The sequence below is a fragment of the Aquarana catesbeiana genome, linkage group LG01 (assembly GCF_042186555.1).
Source record: "Aquarana catesbeiana isolate 2022-GZ linkage group LG01, ASM4218655v1, whole genome shotgun sequence".
NCBI classification, from domain to species: Eukaryota; Metazoa; Chordata; class Amphibia; order Anura; family Ranidae; genus Aquarana; species Aquarana catesbeiana.
The window spans coordinates 878,028,257-878,046,974 of NC_133324.1; the positions used below are offsets into that span (position 1 = coordinate 878,028,257).

Here is an 18,718-nt window from a genome sequence, read left to right on the forward strand (position 1 = left end):
CCAAAAGAAAGGTCTATTTGTGGGGGAAAAAAGGACATCAATTTTCTTTGGGTACAGTGTTGCATGACCGCGCAATTGTCAGTTAAAGCGACGCAGTGCCGTATCGCAAAAAATGGCCTGGTCATTAAGGAGGCAAATCCATCTGGGGCTGAAGTTGTTAAAGTGAAGTTCCACCCAAAAGTGGAAGCACCGCTTATCTGCCTCCCCCTCCGGTGCCACATTTGGCACCTTTCAGAGGAGAGCGTGTACCTGTATTTGACCGGTACCCATCCCCATTTCTGAGAGATCTCGCCGCAGTGAGATCACACGGTTCAGCCCCCTCCTCCTTCCCCCACCACCGGGCCATTCAGAAAGCGAAGCGTGCTTTGCGCATGTGCAGTAGGGAACCGGCTGAGAAGCCGAAAGGCTTCACTGCCGGTTACCCTTACCGCAAAAAGCGGCGGAAACATCGGCTGGTGTGCCGACATCGCTAGATTCCAGGATAGGCAAGTGTGTTAATATTAAAAGTCAGCAGCTACAATATGTATTTTTTGCTCGGGGGGGGGGGGGGGGGGGGGGCGAAAACTCCGCTTTAAGTACTTTGTTGTTGAACTGAAACAAGAATAGAGGTAAGGATGCCTGACACTTCTCAGACATTAATTTACATCGTGCTGTGATTCACAACTACTGCAGTCAGGAAGGCAGGCAACAAACATTTTCAAAAAGTGGCCAACACTGGCAGCACCCATACTTAACATGACTGATGTACTTCACAGAGGAACTAGCATCCAATATATTTTTTCATGTTAAAACATGGAAATAAATTGAGTAGAGAATGGATAAAACCCCTTTCAGGTTTTTCGTGACGTCATCATGCACGTTGTGTGGATCATGTTGGATGTATCATGCTAGCTATTCTTTTACCTTGTGAGCAATTAGTAACAGAAGAAATCTATATTTTTATTCAATTCTAGATCATGGAGTTGTGCTTATGTTCTCTCTAAGTGCAGATTTCAGAGTGTGCTATGTATCAAGTGCAGGATTCCGGGGTGCATTATGTGCAGAGTTCAGGGCTGTGCCACGGACCAAGCACAGGACTCAGGGGTACGCTATGTACACACTGCAGAGTTCAAGGTTGCGCTATGTACCAAGCATAGTTTTCAGGCGTTCGCTATGTGCAGAGCAGGGACATGCAGTCCCTGAACATAAAAATTACCCAAAAAAATTTAAAATGACCGAGCTTCGAGTGTCGTAGTTTGGCGGCCTGGGCTCACAGAGACTCCAAATTGGGAAGTAGGTAGCTGAATCCCTACCCCACCACTGGTCAAAATCTGGGGCTCCTGCTACCTATAGTTCCGGAGATACAGGGCTTCTTGTGCAGCCTGGCAGAAGCTACATACAGAGCGGCCAGTTTAAATACAAGCTGGCACACTCTGTTTGCAGTAGACAGAGGATGAGCTCACAGTGCCTCTCACTTCTTTTCAGAAGCACTGAGCTTAATGGACCGCTTGGAGCCTTGGACCAATTGTTGCTGCCTGCTGAAAACGTACTGTTTTAATCCAGCTAAATCATATATTATGCTGCTATATGTTATAAGATTATTTATTTACTGTGAAATTACTGGTTTGAAGTTATAACCAAGTTATAGCTCAAACTTCAGTAATTTGTCCGTTAAGCCACCTGCTTGAGTACAGTTTTTTAAAATACAGTAAGACATCCTAGGGAATAAAATGGTGTTGCAACTTTTTATGCTACACGAAATTTGCGCAGCAATTTTTCAATTGCGTTTTTTTATTTTTTTATTTTTTGGAAAAAAAAAAAAAAAAAAAAAAAAACCATACTAAAGTTAGCCTGCTTTTTATGTATAATGTGAAAGATGATGTTATGCCAAGTAAATAGGTACCCAATACGTCAGGATTTAAAATTGTGCACACTCGTGGAATGGCGCCAGAACTTAAAAATCTCCATAGGCGACGCTTTTACATTTTTTTTACAGGTTACATGTTTGGAGATACAGAGGAGGTCTAGTGCTAGAATTTTTGCTCTCGCTCTAACGTTTGAGGTGTATGTAACCTGTGTGTATCTGGCTCTGATACTAGCCAGTGCCTCACCAGCCACTGACCTCACTGCACGTCCCTGGTGCAGAGTTCAGGGGTGCGTTATGTACCAAGCACAGGATTCAGGGTGCACTATGTACAGAGTGCAGAGTTCAGGGATTTGCCATGTACAGAGTACAGAGTTCAGAAGTGCAATGTGTACAGAGTGCAGGGTTGAGGAGTGCGCTACATACAGACTGCAAGGTTTAGGAGTGTGCAGGGTCCTGGCTGAAAAAAAAAAAAAAAAAAAAGCCCTGGGTGTGAGGGCCACATACGTTTTTTTTTTCCCCCCTCCATGCCCTATTTTGTAAGCACACTGAGAAGTGAGACAAGATCTCTCCAAAGTTAGTTGGGAAAATTTCCCCTCTATTTATATTCTGGTGACAACTCTACATTTTTGGTTCCACTGGCAATGGCCATCTTTGTTCAGACATCATCCTGGTTCAGCATCCACTTCCCTGACCGGAGATTCTGGCTCAGAGGTGACAGTCATGTAAACTATGATGATGAAAACTTGAAAACTGTCAGCTGAAACCTATTGATATTAACCAGCCATCCTCAACCGGGGTGAGATCCGGGGTGAGAATATCAGATCTGACCAAACTCCTGTTCTGCCGAACATCTGCAGAGCAGGAGCTCAGTCAGCACAGCGTAGTGCAAAGCAGTGGCAGGGGGAGGGGGAGGCAGCTTTCCGAATCCCGAGCTCTCCGTCTCCCCCTACAGGGCAGTACCCAGCCAGCACCACCCATGGCTGTGTGGATTGTAATAGGACGGTCCTGTCCTGAGGCTCTAGTGAGTGGAAAGCAGGGGATCAAAAGGAAGGGTAGGGGTTGGCTAGTGGAGCTTAGCAGAGAAATTGGATTACATAGGTGTGCTAAAAGGGGGGTTTTGGGGTGTGGAGGGGGTTTGGGGTACGCAGGTGAGCAGAGAGGGGTTTGGGGTACAGAGGTGAGCAAAGGGGGAGCTTTGGGGTGTGGGGGTGAATGGGGGAGGGGGAGATTGGCATACAGGGTTGAGCAGAGAGGGGGTTTTGGGGTGTGGAGGTGAGCAGAGGGGTTTTTGGGGTTTGGGGGTGAGCAGAGGGGGGGTTCTGGGGTACAGAGGAGCAGAGAGAGGGTTTTGGGGTACAAAGATGAGCAGAGAGGGGGATGTGGAGGTTAGCAGAGTGATATTTGGGGCGGGGGTAAGCAGAGAGTGGGTTTTTGGGTGTCGAGGTGAGCAGAGATTCGGTTTTTGTGTATGGAGGAGAGCAGAGAGGGGTTTGGGGTAAAAAAGTGAGCAGACAAGGGGTTTGGGGTACAAAGGTGAGCGGAGAGGGGACTGCAGTGAGAGATGAGCAGGTTTCTGGGGTGCAGAGATAAGCAGGGGGATTGGGGTCCAAAGGTGTGCAGACTGGGATTGGGGTACAGAGGTTAACAGAGAGGGGGATGTGTGATGCGATTATGCAGCCTATTCATTTGAATGGGCTGCAAATAGCACTGGAGCACAGAAAAAGTAGCGCATGCACTATTTAAAAAAAAAACTCTCCACACTGAAGCACATGGTACTGCGATACCATGCAATATAGTGCTTTCAAACACACTGCATTTGCGATCTGCGTTTGGGGTAACGTTTTGGCACCTGCATGCAAATCGCAAGGGCAGTGCAATCACCTGCAGTGCGGGAAATGCACACGGAGTACCCCTTTCCTGCACCGCGTTCCTGTGTGAATCGACCCTAATCCCTGAACCATCTTTTTATTTTGATTTTTGATTTTTTTTTAAATCACGCCAAGTCTTCGGGTTTGGTGGCCTTATTCTAGCATCAATGATAAAACAAATATAGGCTTTGGGAGAACTTTTTTTTTTTTTTTTTTTTTTGCAGGAAATTGCTGGATGCTATCAAAATTTGGAGAACAGCACCACCATCAGGATTACATGCATCTTAATCTTGTATAACCCCAGATTATTGTGATGAAGAGCAATATAGTATTATACAGAATGTGTGTAAAATAAATATATATTAGCCAACAAAATAAGATACCCACACGACATTATATATATTAATTATTTTATATATATATATATATATATATATATATATATATATATATATATATATATATATATATATATATATATAAATAAATATGTATAAGTAATATGGGGGATGTCTAGCTCAGCGGTAGATGTGTTTTCAGTGAGTTCACAGCCATCAGAAACTCCAGTTTAAGGGTGTGGTACCCCACTTTTATTAAAAGTAACAATGGAAGTTCATACATGCATGGGTTGCCCACACAGGGGTTCTTCTCCAAAAAAAAAGAAATACAACAAAACAAAAATGCCAAGCCACCTGGCTCTCAAGACTCACTCAGCCTTGGTCGCAGTACAAAGCAGCACAGGCCCACTCCTGGCCTCTAGGAAGGGGCTCTCCAGACACACCAGGCCTTTACACTCCTCCAAGCCTCACGGTCCCCAGAACTCTGTTCCAGTTGTCTCAGCTATTGTCTCCCCGACTCTCTCAGCTGGCCCAACTCTCACAGTCAACTGACCTGGAACCACTCCCACATGGAGTGCTGTCTCAAGGATATTGCCTGGGTTCTTAAAACAGTAGCACACCTCTCTCCTGGCTGCAGTAACTGCTCCAACACCAACTCCCTTGAGCTATGCTCAGATCTGCTATATAATGAGTGTGTGCACCTGGACACACACACACACACAACCTGCAGAACTCCTGGAAAGCCCAAACACAAGACTAAAGACTACTCCTTTCCAATGCTCTTTGAAATCTTCAAGTTTACAGCCCCAATCCAGACTTACAAAATCCAGAGAAAACTTAAAGGATAGTTTTCTCTGCTCACAAACCTTCTGCTGGAACTTCTCAAACTGCCTATGAGATTCCTGTGTCCACTTTACACTGATTTTCACAGAGACAGGGGCTCTACATACAAAACCTTTCGTGGGACTTTTCCATTATCAAGGACGTGGAGGAGCTCATCCGCTGAAGCTGAAAAGGTAGAAACATTTCCAGCAACCGCCGCCTCACTGGAGGTAACGGTCTTTACAGCCTGGTGCTCAACTGGAGCGCTGTCAGATGTACGTCTCACATTTATTACTTCTGCCACAGCATCAGTGAGCCTCTGCAGGTCATAACAAATCACATTGCCATTTTTTTCACTATTTTCCAGCGGTTAGGCTGTGGATAACACAACTGCCATGCATGCACCCTTAACTGGTCCTTCTGACTGGGGGGGGGCCAATCTCTGCCGGGGCCTACGTGCCCTTGGCCACCGGCCACCATGCAATCCCTCAGTTGGCCATAGCAGGTGTTATCTCCACACCTTTGTTACACATCATAGCTTTATAACCCATGGTCACTTTGTTTAGTGCTGCAACTGCTACCTTGCGCCACGGTTCCCAGTCCATGGTGCTTCCCTGACAGGTGTTCTGCAGCACTACATCACCTGTTCCAAGAGGGACCAAAGGAACCCACATTAGGACTCATTACCCAATACTGTACGTCTGTCATCTCTATACGCATCACATTGTACAAGCATAGTTTTACTTATGTCACATTGACGGAACCGATTCAGCAGCAAGGGTTGCAGCAACTCTGGCCACCGGTCTCTAGGCCATGCCCTCCATGTTGCAACTCTTTCAAACTCCATTAGGAAACCATCCACCTCCTCCGTAGGCAGCATGGGCCGTATGAAGTTAGACACCACTATGTCAACTTTCCAGTGTGCAGCCAGGGACAAAGAATGCGGAACAGCCGGCACTATCCTTTTAACTTGATTTAACGTGAACTTCTTGTGTTTTGACTGCCTCATCCTTGCAGTCACACTCACAGCAGCTTGTTACACAGTTCACAGCAGTAAAAAAAAACAAAAATACAAACAAAAAAAAAAAAAAAAAAACTTCTTACAGGTGCACTGCCTGCACACAGTGCTCATTGCCTGGCTGCACTTCCACACACAGCCACTGACAGTTCCTTGACAAACTCACTGCTGGAGCAGAGACCCAGATTTCCACCATCTGTCTGCCCGCATCCGACAACCACTTGTAATATGGGGGATGTCTAGCTCAGTGGTAGATGCGTTTTCCGTGAGTTCACAGCCAACAGGAAATTCAGTTTAAGGGTGTGGTAGCCCACTTATTAAAAGTAACAAAAATGAAAGTTCATACATGCATGGGTTGCCCACACAGGGGTTCTTTTCCCAAAAAACAAAAAAACAAAACAAAAAAAAAAAAACAAAAAATGCCAAGCCACCTGGCTCTCAAGGCTCACTCAGCCTTGGTCACAGTACAAATCTGTGCAGGCCCACTCCTGGCCTCTAGGAAGGGGCTCTCCTGACACTCCAGGCTTTCACACTCCTCCAAGACTCACAGTCCCCTCTGGTGCCCAGGACTCTCTCTTCTAGTTGTTTCAGTTATGGTCTCCCCGACTCTCAGCTGGCCCAACTCTCTCAGTCCACTGACCTGGAACCTCTCCCACATGGAGTGTCGTCTCAAGAAGCACACCTCCCTCATGGCTGCAGCAACTGCTCCAACACCAACTCCCCTGAACTATGCTCAGATCTGCCTTATAACGAGTGTGTGCACCTGGACACACACACAACCTGCAGAACTTCTGGAAAGCCCGGACACAAGACTAAAGACTCCATTGCTTTCCAATGCTCTTTGAAATCTTCAAGTTTCCAGCCCCAATCCAGACTTACAAAATCCAGAGAAAACTTAAAGGATAATTTTCTCTGCTCACAAATCTTCTGCTGGAACTTCTCAAACTGCCTCCTTGAGAGTCCTGTGTCCATTTTACACTCATTTTCACAGAGACAGGGGCTCTCACTCACATTATAATACACACATATACATATATATATATATATTTTTTTTTTTACACATACACACATATACATACACACACACCCCAATACCAATTTTTTTAAGACAGAGTACCAATACTTTTTTTCAAGTACTCGCGGATACCAATTACCGATTTTTAGTGTCATGTGACAGTTTTTTCTTTTAGACTAACAACAAATTATTACTATAGATTAGTATGAGACGAGGGGTGCAGGAAGAGGAGAGGGCTCTCGCACAGGGTCAGGGGAAGAGTAGAGGGCAGAATCACACCCTGGAACGGTCAGAGGGACCCTGTCCCCCAAGCGGGGATGTCTGGTGGTTGCTGCTAATGCTGCTGGTGGGTCCTGCTGGCTGGTACTAATTCCAAGTACTGCTGGCTGGTTCCTGACCCACTATCCCTGAGCATCAGTGTGACAGGAGCCGGCGCTAGAGGAAGCATGTGGCTGCAGTAGAGAGCAGAGCCGATGCTTCACAGGCAGAGTACTTTTGATATCACTCTGCCTGTGATATACAGGAAGCATCGAGTCTGCTTCCTCTAGCACAGGCTCCGTTCTTCACACTGATGCTCGGTGATGGCCAGTCAGGAACCTGCTATCTGAGCTTGCTGAACCGCCACCCCGAGCAGGTGATGGGCCCCATCAGAGGGTGCCGCGGGCCGGCGGTTGGGCACCCTGCTGTAGCGGATCTGTCCCCCATTACTGACTTACCATGCCTTGTTCAACACTGTCTGTGTTGGGACAGTCATCCTGGTAGATGGGAGCAGTGAAGCTCACCATACATTCATCATAGGTTTGTCGATCAACCAGTGGGCTGATCAAAAAAAAAAAAAAAAAACGGATTCCCCAACCACACAAACGAGGTGGATGGGGAAATTTTCTCTGCTGCGCTATTGTATTCTAACAGCGGGAACTCCACTCTCAGAATGCTACTCTGATCGAACACAAATATTCCAACAAGCCCATCATTAGATTAACTACTCAAGAATGGGAATGGCCACAGGTGCAACAAAATGTGGTCGATCCCTGCTGAACTGGTCGAATTTCGATCCATTTATGGCCAGCTTAAGCAGCAGAGTAGTGACATTACCAAGCTCACGCCAAATCACCCAACATTAGCAGTCAGAGGCCTTAAATGCTCACTGCAGATATAAAGATGTAAAGTTACGAGACTGTAGGGATAGGAGTGCCTAGGCACACTCATACCTGGAAATGCAACTAAGGAGGGATTCTAGATAAAAAGGTATTTTTTTCAGGGTACTGCATAGGCACATTTTAATTTCTTTTTATTCCCTATAACAGAAAATAATCACTTTGCAAGTACATCTTCACTACAAGGTTGGGGCGGATCAGGGTTCATTTAGGCCACTGTTTCTCAATTCCAGTCATCCTTGAAGACCCTGTGGCATGTGCCATGAAGATGGGCAGACCGCCTTTCTCATTTGCTTCTGAAGGAGGTACTGCAAAGTTGTGTCAAAAAAAGAAAATTCATTAGGGAAAATGTATCAGTCATAATGGCTTCTTCACAATGGAGTGCAATGGCTTCTTGATGCCTTAAGATGAATGCATATACCAGTCGCCACACATTTGCAGGGCTCTTCTATACATTAATTTTTCAAGCTCCTTCATCTTCTGGGGATTGAGTAGATCTGTGAGCTGCAGGAAAGAGCCTTTGTGGTAGAAGAGGAAGAGCCAGGAACTCCCCTGTGAGATTTCACTGCTGGAGTTCCCAAGAGATATTAGAAGCCAGTGATTGATCCAGGCCTTCTACCCATAGATGAAACATACTTTAAGGGCAAACTAACTCATGAAATGCGTTTGTGAATTTTTCCATCTACAAACACTGAAAAAATAGTGCAGACAGAAGAACAGAAAAAAGTTTATTCATCAAATTTAAGGAAAATATTACCTTTGGATGCTTCAAACTTTTTCTTTTGGGCTTCTTGAAACGCAGTATCCGTTCCCTTTCCTTAAAACACAAGAGAGAAAAGTCATGAAGAAGTTCCAGCGATTATGAAATAGAACGTGTCCGATATACTGACAGCACTTGCTTTAGCAGTCTGGTTACAAAAAAACAAAAACAAATCAAAAGTGTGTCTTACATAGACGATTACCACTCCTTCCAATTCATTTTGTTATTAAAATTATTTTTCCTGTTAGCTACAAGTGTCAAGCCTCAAACCTATGCTTTACAACCATAACAGCAGTACAAGTATGGAACATAAGGCCATATTTAAGACATCCTTGATGATATACATTCAAATGATTTTGCACTGAATGAAGGTAAGGACGGAAGCTTTTCTTATTAATACACTTAAGGGCTCATTTACACTAGTAGTGCCCTCTGAAAAGTAATTTGTGTTTGACAGAGGGCATTTGACAGGCAGTCAGCAGGTGTTATGTGACCTCCTCACTATCCGTTTTAACCCCTAAAAACCTGCGCTGCATTGCATGCGGGTGCGGCATGGCCCCATTTAGTTGAATGGGTTGAGTTCAGTGGGGGGTACTGCCCGCCGAACATGACTTCGGAGTCATTTTTTTTTGTTGCCACGGTGGCACTTGTACAGTGCCTTGCAAAAGTATTCACCCCCCCCTTGGCATTTTTCATGTTTTGTTGCCTCACAACCTGGAATTCACATGGATTGTTTGAGGATTTGCATCCATTTACAGAACATTTCCACAACTTTGAAGTTTTTTCTTTTTTTTTTTATTGTGAAACAAACAACAAATAGGACAAAATAACAGAAAAAGTGTGCATAACTATTCACCCCCTAAAGTCAATACTTTGTAGAGCCACCTTTTGCGGCTATCGCAGCTTTAAGTCGCTTTGGACAAGTCTCTATGAGCTTGCCACATCTTACCACTGGGATTTTTGCCCATCCCTTCTTGTAAAACTGTTCCAGCTCCTTCAAGTTGGATGGTTTGCACCTGTGAACAGCAATCTTAAAGCCTGACTTTTCTATTGGATTGAGGTCTGGGCTTTGACTAGGCCATTCCAACATATTTACATGTTTTCCCTTAAACCACTCAAGTGTTGCTTTAGCAGTGTGTTTGGGGTCATTGTCCTGCTGGAAGGTGAACCTCCATCCTAGCCTCAAATCACACACAGAGTGGTACAGGTTTTGCTCAAGAATATCCCCGTATTTAGCACCATCCATCTTTCCCTCAACTCTGACCGGTCCCAACTGCTGAAAAACATCCCCACAGCATGATGCTGTCACCACCATGTTTCACTGTGGGGATGGTGTTCTTTGGGTGATGTGATGTGTTGGGTTTGTGCCAGACATAGTGTTTTCGTTGATGGCCAAAAAGTTAAATTTTAGTCTCTTCAGAGCAGAATACCTTCCTCCATACATTTTGGAAGTCTCCTACATGCCTTTTCACAAACTCAAAACGTGCCATTTTGTTTTTTGCTGTAAGTAATGGCTTTCTTCTGGCCACTCTGCCATAAAGCCCAACTCTATGGAGCGTACGGCTTATTGTCGTCCTATGTACAGATACTCCAGTCTCTGCTGTGGAACTTTGCAGCTCCTCCAGGATTACCTTAGGTCTCTGCGCTGCCTCTCTGATTAATGCCCTCCTTGCCCAGTCTGTGAGTTTTGGTGTGCTGCCATTTCTTGGTAGGTTTGCTGTTGTGCCATGTTCTTTCCATTTGGTTATGATAGATTTGATGGTGCTCCTAAGGATCATCAAAGATTTGAATATTTTTTTATAACCTAACCCTGACTTGTAATTCTCAACAACATTGTCCCTTGTTTGGAGAGTTCCTTGGTCTTCATGGCAGTGTTTGGTTAGTGGTGCCTCTTGCTTAGGTGTTGCAGCCTCTGGGGCCTTTCAAAAAGGTGTGTATATGTAATGACAGATCATGTGACAGATTGCACACAGGTGGACATCATTTCACTAATTATGTGACTTCTGAAGGGAATTGATTGCACCAGAGCTTTATATGGGCTTCATAACAAAAGGGGTGAATACATACGCACATGCCAATTATCAGTTTTTTATTTCTGAAAAATAGTTTTATGTATATATTTTTCTAATTTTACTCCACCAACTTAGACTATTGTGTTCTGATCCATCACATATAATTCAGATTAAAAAAACTTTGAACTAAAGGCTGTAATGTAACAAAATAGGTAAAAAGCCAAGGGGGGTGCATACTTTTGCAAGGCACTGTACATTCCCGCTGCCTTTACAGCTTCAAGGAGAGCCGTTGAGGGGCTCAAATGCATGTTTTTACTGCCCCTGAACCATACAGGATGAAATGTTCAGGTATACTGGATCTTCACCACCACACTTTGGTATAATCTTAGCCTTTATTCATGTCAAGTAACAGGCCAACATTTCAGGGCAGGATTTGAAGAAAGAGATCCTGCAAGGTCCTGAAATGTCAGCCTGTGATGTTGGTTACTTTCAGTAAATAAAGGACAAGATTATAGCTATACTCCGGTGTGCTGGTAAAGATCCTGAAATTTACGATGATTGCATGGTGGCGCCATCCACCAATTCACTACAGCACTCCACACGAACTGTGGGTGAGCTTAAAAGGAGTGCAACAAGATACAATACAACTTCTCTTCAGGTACAGTGGGTTGTCCAAAAGTAGTGGGCAATACAGCACACGAAAGGCTTACAGGCCCATGAAAACCAAAAAGGTTAACAAAGGGGGCTCTACAGAACCACCTGAAGAACCTTACGTCTGAATCCAGCATCAGCTGAGACCTTAACATCCAGCTGGTAAAACTGAATAAACATATGAACAGAAGCCCAGGTGGTAGCCTTGAAAATAGGAGAAACAGATGCCTATTGATAAAAAGTTCATAAAAGCACTAACTGATCTAGTGAGAATGCTTCAATGGACGGGGGGGACCTTTTCCTTGAGATCATAGAATTGAATGAAGAATTGCCGAATCCAATTGGAGATAGGTGGACTTGAGCAACACATCCAGACAATGGAAGGAAATCTCCTCAGGATGTTTTGCAGAAGGACAGAGAGATGGTAGAACAATGTCCTGGTTAGGGTGAAAAAAAAATGTCTTGGTTAGGAAAAGAGGCCTTGGACCTCAAAATAAACTTGTCTTTGTGTAGCTTGGTGTAGAAAAGGGTTCTTCACAGCTTAAAGTGATTGTAAAGGCTATTTTTTTAAAAGAACTAATAGGTTTATACTAACCTGCTCTATGCAATGGCTTTGCACAGAGCAGCCCAATCCCCTTTTTCTTGGGTTCCCTGCTGGCGCTCTAGGCTCCTCCTCTTCTCGTTATGCCAGCATAGGAAGCCACTTCCTATGGTGGCACACCTACATACTGTATATGATCCAGCCAGGTTAGGCAAATAGTGCCACATCCCTACTATTAGCAAAAATTGTAGGGTTATTGGATGGGATTTTTTTTTAGGCACTATAAAAATACCCATATACAGATATAAAAAATTAAACAATTACAAATTTTATTTGTACATAATTAAAAAGCACATTCATGATAGACCAAATAAAACAGAAAGCTCTAACTACTCGGTTGTTTGATAATTGTACTACTTTCATCATCAGGTCTGGTTTTGCTACTCTTGCTTTTGTATCTGCCCTTCCTGTTGAGTGGGGCCATAGCCAGTTGACATTCAGGCGATCCTCCGGGAGATCTGTTATTTCTTTGCTATTCTGGGCAGTTTGCACGACTGTCAGAAGATCATTGCTGTATACTGCATTGTACAGCGTATGCTATTTTTTTATTGTCTTGATATGTTGGAGACTGCTGTTCTTAATTAGAGGATTTGTAAAAAAAAAAATACAAAACAGAAAGTCGGATGATGATATATCCAACAAAGTTAAACCACCATAAAATATATTGAGCAGGTAATAACCGATACCATATATGATAAATTAACTCCTGCGTGTTTCGATTGTCAATTCTTACTGGTCTTCATCAGGGGTCAGTACGGTGGTGAATTAATCATCAGAACGATTATTGGTGCAATTCTCAGGGTGGGTTTTACGGAGTAGGCTCAAAGGACACTAGCAAAACAGAGATGTTGGAAGTAGGAGGAGTTAAACTGAGATGTCCTTACAGCTTGTTTGCCAGGCATCCGTTTGTCAGGTTTGCATGGCTGTCATCTGATTTTCTGTTCACATTTTGGTTAGGTTTTACCAGGTGGATGGTTAGGCCTTGGCTGATGCTGGTTTCAGTCATAAGAATCTTCAGGCAGCTTTGCAGGCTCCATCGAGCCCCTTCTGTTAACTTGTAGGTTTTCATTGGTCTAATAGCCTTTTGTTTGCTTTGTTGGCCACCCTCAGTTGGATTGCTTTTGGATGTTGCAATGTACCTGAATACTTCATCCTGTTGTCCCTTACAATTTTACAGTTAAAGCGTATCTTCAGTAATTTTTTTCAACTTCCCATTTATTAAATCTTCGGCCCTTGTTGTTTTAACTTTGGATAGTAAAACATTTTTTTTCTGCCAGTAAATACCTTATACAGCCCACTTCCTGTTTGTCTGGTAAAAAGCCTAGGCTTATGACATCTTCAACAGCTCTCTCTTATTCTTGTAAGAGTTTGCAAGGAAGGGAGTGAGGATGAGTTATAAGAGGGCCAATGAGAGCTGCAGAGCTGGAGGTGTGCCTCTGTGTTAATCCAGGAAGTGAACAGGCAGCAGCTTCAGCTGCCCACAGTTAAAATAGATGCAGCCAGACTTAGTGGGGGGAGATTTCTGCAGCATATTTGGCAAGTAAAGAATCACAGTATATATAAAATAACATGCAAAGTGGTTGGAGGAAAGCTTCAGAATGGCAAAGATGTTTTTATTACAAATTATGTGAGCAGACTGCAGTTCCTCTTTAGGAAAAATACTTTCTTGATTCCATCTGCTTTTCAAGTTATTTTACTTTGTTTTATAGAAAAAAATAACTATGTTGTAATGTGCTGCGCAAACTGTGGGCATTATATAAATCCTGTTTAATAAGTAATCACTTTCAGTATCTGGCAGTGTCATTTTTTTTCACGAGGCGGGGGGATGGCACAGAACTGGAGAACTGAGTATTGTTGTCCTCATTGTGCACCAACACAGCTAGGCAAAAAAGTGCAAAATCACAAGATGATGTGTACAGTGGATTTAAAAAGTCTACAGACTCCTGTTAAAATGTCAGGTTTCTGTGATGTAAAAAATGAGACAAAAATAAATCGTTTCAGAACTTTTTCCACCTTTAATGGGGCCTATAAATTGTACAACTCAGTTGAACAACAAACTGAAAGCTTTTAGGTGAAGGGAAGTAAAAATAAAAAAATAAAATAATATGGTTTCATAAGTGTGCACACCCTTAAAGCGGAGTTCCACCCAAAAGTGGAACTTCTACTCGTTGTACTCCTTCCCCCTCTCAGGTGCCACATTTGGCACCTTTCGGGGGGGGCAGGATACCTATCTTTCACAGGTATCCTGTTCCCGCTTCCGGGAGCCTCAGCCGCGGGTATTGACATCATCGCCCAGGCTCCCTCCCTCCCCGGCCACCAGGCCAGTAGGAGAGAGGAGCGGAGCCTTGCGCATGTGCAGTAGGGTTCCCGGCGTGAAGCCGTAAGGCTTCACTGCCGGGTTCCCTTACTCACAATAGAGGCGGCATGCAACCGACAGCTGATGGAAACATCAGCTGCGGTGCCGACATCACTGGACTCCAGGACAGGTGAGTGTCCGATTATTAAAAGTCAGCAGCTGCAGTATGTGTAGCTGCGGGCTTTTAATTTTTGCAGGGGTGGGCGGACCTCCGCTTTAAACTACTTTGTTGAAGGACCTTTTGATTTTATTACAGCACTCAGTCTCTGAGTATGAGTCTATCAGCATGGCACATCTTGACTTGGCAATATTTGCCCACTCTTCTTTGCAAAAACACTCCAAATCCATCAGATTGCGAGGGCATCTCCTGTGCACAGCCCTCTTCAGATCACCCCACAGATTTTCAAATCAGATTCAGGTCTGGGCTCTGGCTGGGCCATTTCAAATTTTCTTCTGGTGAAGCCATTCCTTTGTTGATTTGGATGTATGCTTTGGGTTGTTGTCATGCTGAAAGATGAAGTTCCTCTTCATGTTCAGCTTAATAGCAGAAGGTTTTGTGCCAATATTGACTGGTATTTGGAACTGTTCATAAATCCCTCTACTGTGACTAAGGCCCCTGTTCCAGCTGGAGAAAAACAGCCCCAAAGCATGATGCTGCCACCAACATGATTCACAGTCAGTATAATGTTCTTTTGGTAATGTGCAGTGTTTTTGATTTTGGGAGACTTCAGATGTGTTTTTGCAAAATTTAGCTGGGCTTGGATGTTTTTCTTCGTAAGAAAAGGCTTCCATATTGCCACTCTACTCCATAGCCCAGGCATATAAAGAATATGGGAGATTGTCACCTGAACCACACAGCCAGTACTTGCCAGATATTCCTAAAGCTCCTTCAATGTTGCTGTAGGCCTCTTGGCTGCCTCCCTGACCAGTTTTCTTCTCGACTTTTCATCAATTTTGGAGGGACGTCCAGATCTTGGTATTGTCACTGTTGTGCCATATTTTCTCCACTTGATGATGACTGTCTTCACTGTGTTCCATGGTATATCTAATGCCTTGGAAATTCTTTTGTACCCTTCTCCTGACTGATACCTTTAACAACGAGATCCCTCTGATGCTTTGGAAGCTCTCTGCGGACCATGGCTTTTGCTGTAGAATGCGACTAAGAAAATGTCTTTATTGGACAACAGGTGTATACTGACTCCTATTTAACATGAGTTTGTGTTCAGAATTAAGAAATCACATTCAGCTACATCCCCAGTTATAAGAGGGTGTGCACACTTATGCAACCACATTATTTTATTTTTTTTATTTTTACTCCCCCCCCCCCCCCCCCCCCTTAAAAGATTTCAGTTTGTTTTTCAACTGAGTTGTACAGTTTATAGGTCACATTAAAAGTGGAAAAAGTTCTGAAATGACTTATCTTTGTCTAATTTTTTTACATCACAGAAACCTGACATTTTAACAGGGGTGTGTAGATTTTTTTTATATCCACTGTACAAATTTCAGTATTGTCTGTGATACTTTTTTTATTTGCACTGACATCCAAATTTTTAGGACAAGTTTAGTGGGGTGTCCTCCTTTCCTCATGATCCAAGCAGTACTAAAAAAGAAAGTTTAGGCAGAATGTTAACCACTTGAGCTTCGAAAGGTTTTACTCCCTGCATGACCAGAGCATATTTTGCTATTTAGCACTGCACTACTTTAACTCTCAATTGCACCGTCATACAACACTGTATGCAAAGGAAATTTTTGTAATTTTTTTTACACAAATAGAGCTTTTTTTTGGTGGTATTTGATCACCACTGGGTTTTTAAAATATATAAACATAAAAAGAGCGAACATTTAGAAAAAAAACCCCAAAAAAGACAATATTCTACTTTTGGTTATCCAATAATCAAAAAAAAAAAAAATCTAATTTCTTCATAAATGTAGGCCAAAATGTATTCCGCTATATGTCTTTGGTAAAATAAAATCCCAATATGTGTATATTAATTGGTTTGTGTGAAAGTTATAACATCTACAAACTATGGGATATATACTGGGATTTACGTAGCTATGACACTATGTTGGTAATGGCGGTGATCAGCGACTTATTATATGACTGTAATAGTGTGACAGGCAATCTGGTGCTAGCTGATGCTGGTACACTAGCTCACACTGACATCAATAGTGTCACTATTACAGTGATCAGTTTTTGTAAATGCAGAACTGCGACTGGCCACAATCAATCAGCTGACTTTGGCCAAAATCATTGGCTGAAATCAGCTGCCAAACTTGTGCTGTATCCAATCATGCATGCTCCCCGAACCAGCAAGAAAGGCTGCAAGGTACAAATGCATTGCCCGGCCTGTCCATGCACACTAAGCAGCAGAAAAAAAATGACAGAACTACAGGCAGAAAAAAAGCAGCATAGAAAATGCTCCTATGGACATACAACGACAAACGTACATGTGTTTATAAGCGTTTTTCCCCCAAACACTAGAAAAATGTATACTTAAAAATGCTTGACGCACCTAAACATATGCATCAAGCTATTTTTCTGCCCTAAAGCTCCTCTCAGAAAATGCACTTCTGATGTTTGTTTTTTTTCAGCCTGTAAATGCTCCCCTACAAATGTATATGGACACATAGGCTAACATACAATTGTTTCCACAGACTGAAAGGAAAAAGGCCAAATGCCTGTATAAGCAGTTTTTTTTATGCCCAGTGTGCATAAAGCCTTAATGGATTGATATGGCTGCACAGTTTGCGTTTTTTGTTGCAAGGCTTGTTTATTGTATTTACAACTTTGTAATCAGACTGAAGTCTCCTGCTGATAAATTTATATCTGAGGTTGGGTGGTTGCCTAAAAGCCAGCATTGGGGGGTTGTTGGAATATTTCTTTAAGTGTTTCATCCTCTGCTACAATGGGCTGCAGCTCTTTGATTATCTTTCTTATCCCTTTTAGTGCTGGATTGTAAGTGGTTATTAGAGGTACATGGTTATCGGGTTTTTTTCTGTGTATTGTTTTCAATGCCGTGTTTATGCTTGCATTGATGGTTTTGTTTCTGTAACCTTATTTCCTGATGGATATTGTGGTGTCTAGGAAGTTGACGTGTGTGCTTGAATTGTCTATTTTTAGTTTGATGGGTGAAAGGTCTTACTTCACATCCTGCTAAAACTTTCTGAATTAGTACTGCTTGGACCTTGAGGAAGGGGGTACACCCCAAAATCTTATCCTGAAAATTTGGAAGTTAGTGCAAATAACAGTACTCATCGGTTTTGTTGCAAGTGCACTAATACAGATACATTCAACTCAAGCATATACAAATGTGCACATCTTTTGCAAGAGGAAAAGGTTTCAAGATTTATTCTCAGCTATAAATGTAGCACCTTGGCTTTCCTCTAATGGGGTCTGTCATAGCCATTATATTTGTCCTCATTTACCAGGAGCTAAAGGTATACTATGTAGAACCCGATCACCTCTAATAGCTTCCAACGAGAGATCAGGGACAACAGAAACAGAAGCATAGTGGGGGGGGGGGCCTCTACTTCGGTCTCCCAAAAAACTTTCTTTCCATAAAAGAGAACAAAAAGACTTGTACAGGGACAAAGTATATATGAATACTGTGATTACCACTGTGATGTCATCAATGATTTGCTGTTGCTCCATTACTTGAAGCCTCAGGAATTCAATCTCTTGCTCCTGGGCATTGCTCAGATTATCCAGGCATGGGTGCGACTTCAGGGAAGCCACAGTGGAAAACTTCTCCTTCTGGAAAACAATTCACAGAAATAGGTAATTCACATGAGTAACTTTTAGTTTTTATTGATAACAAACTATACATAGGAGTACGGCCTTGTCACAATGTTAGTATCCATTGACCAGGAACACTTGCTGGTAAAAAGTGTTACTTTCTTTTAGGTTCATCACAGGGAACTACAGTTGTCATTTTCATTGGGTTAAGAGCAACAGACTGCCTGGTGTGTTAGCACAAATGTAAGGCCGTAAGCTGGATACACACTATTCCCTTTTTTTTTAGATTTTTTTTCTTCAGATTTACCAAAACCATATAATATGAGGTCAAACCTTAAGAGTTGCAATTTGAATACAATCAGGCAGGCCCTTGCACTACATGGTTTTGGTAAATTTGAAGACAAAAATCTGCAGAAAATCTAATAGTGTGTATGGGGTCCTAAGGTCTGGTTCACACTGGTGCATTGTAGAAATGCTTTAATGTAGCTGACCAGAAGTGCATGTCATAGTGTGTACTGCAGTGCCATTTATTTTAAAT

The 18,718-nt window shown here is 42.9% G+C and overlaps 1 protein-coding gene across 9 annotated transcripts in view; it reads right to left on the reverse strand.

The window, feature by feature from the left end:
• JAKMIP1 (janus kinase and microtubule interacting protein 1) overlaps positions 1 to 18,718 on the reverse strand; it is a 343,790-nt gene that overhangs the window by 161,195 nt on the left and 163,877 nt on the right. For all 9 annotated transcript variants that reach the window (XM_073610383.1, XM_073610357.1, XM_073610340.1 and 6 more), the window contains exons 7-8: positions 18,061 to 18,198; positions 8,822 to 8,881 (exon numbers count right to left, since the gene is read on the reverse strand). In XM_073610383.1, the coding sequence (XP_073466484.1) occupies positions 8,822 to 8,881; positions 18,061 to 18,198 (198 nt within the window). The remainder of the gene's footprint in view (positions 1 to 8,821; positions 8,882 to 18,060; positions 18,199 to 18,718) is intronic.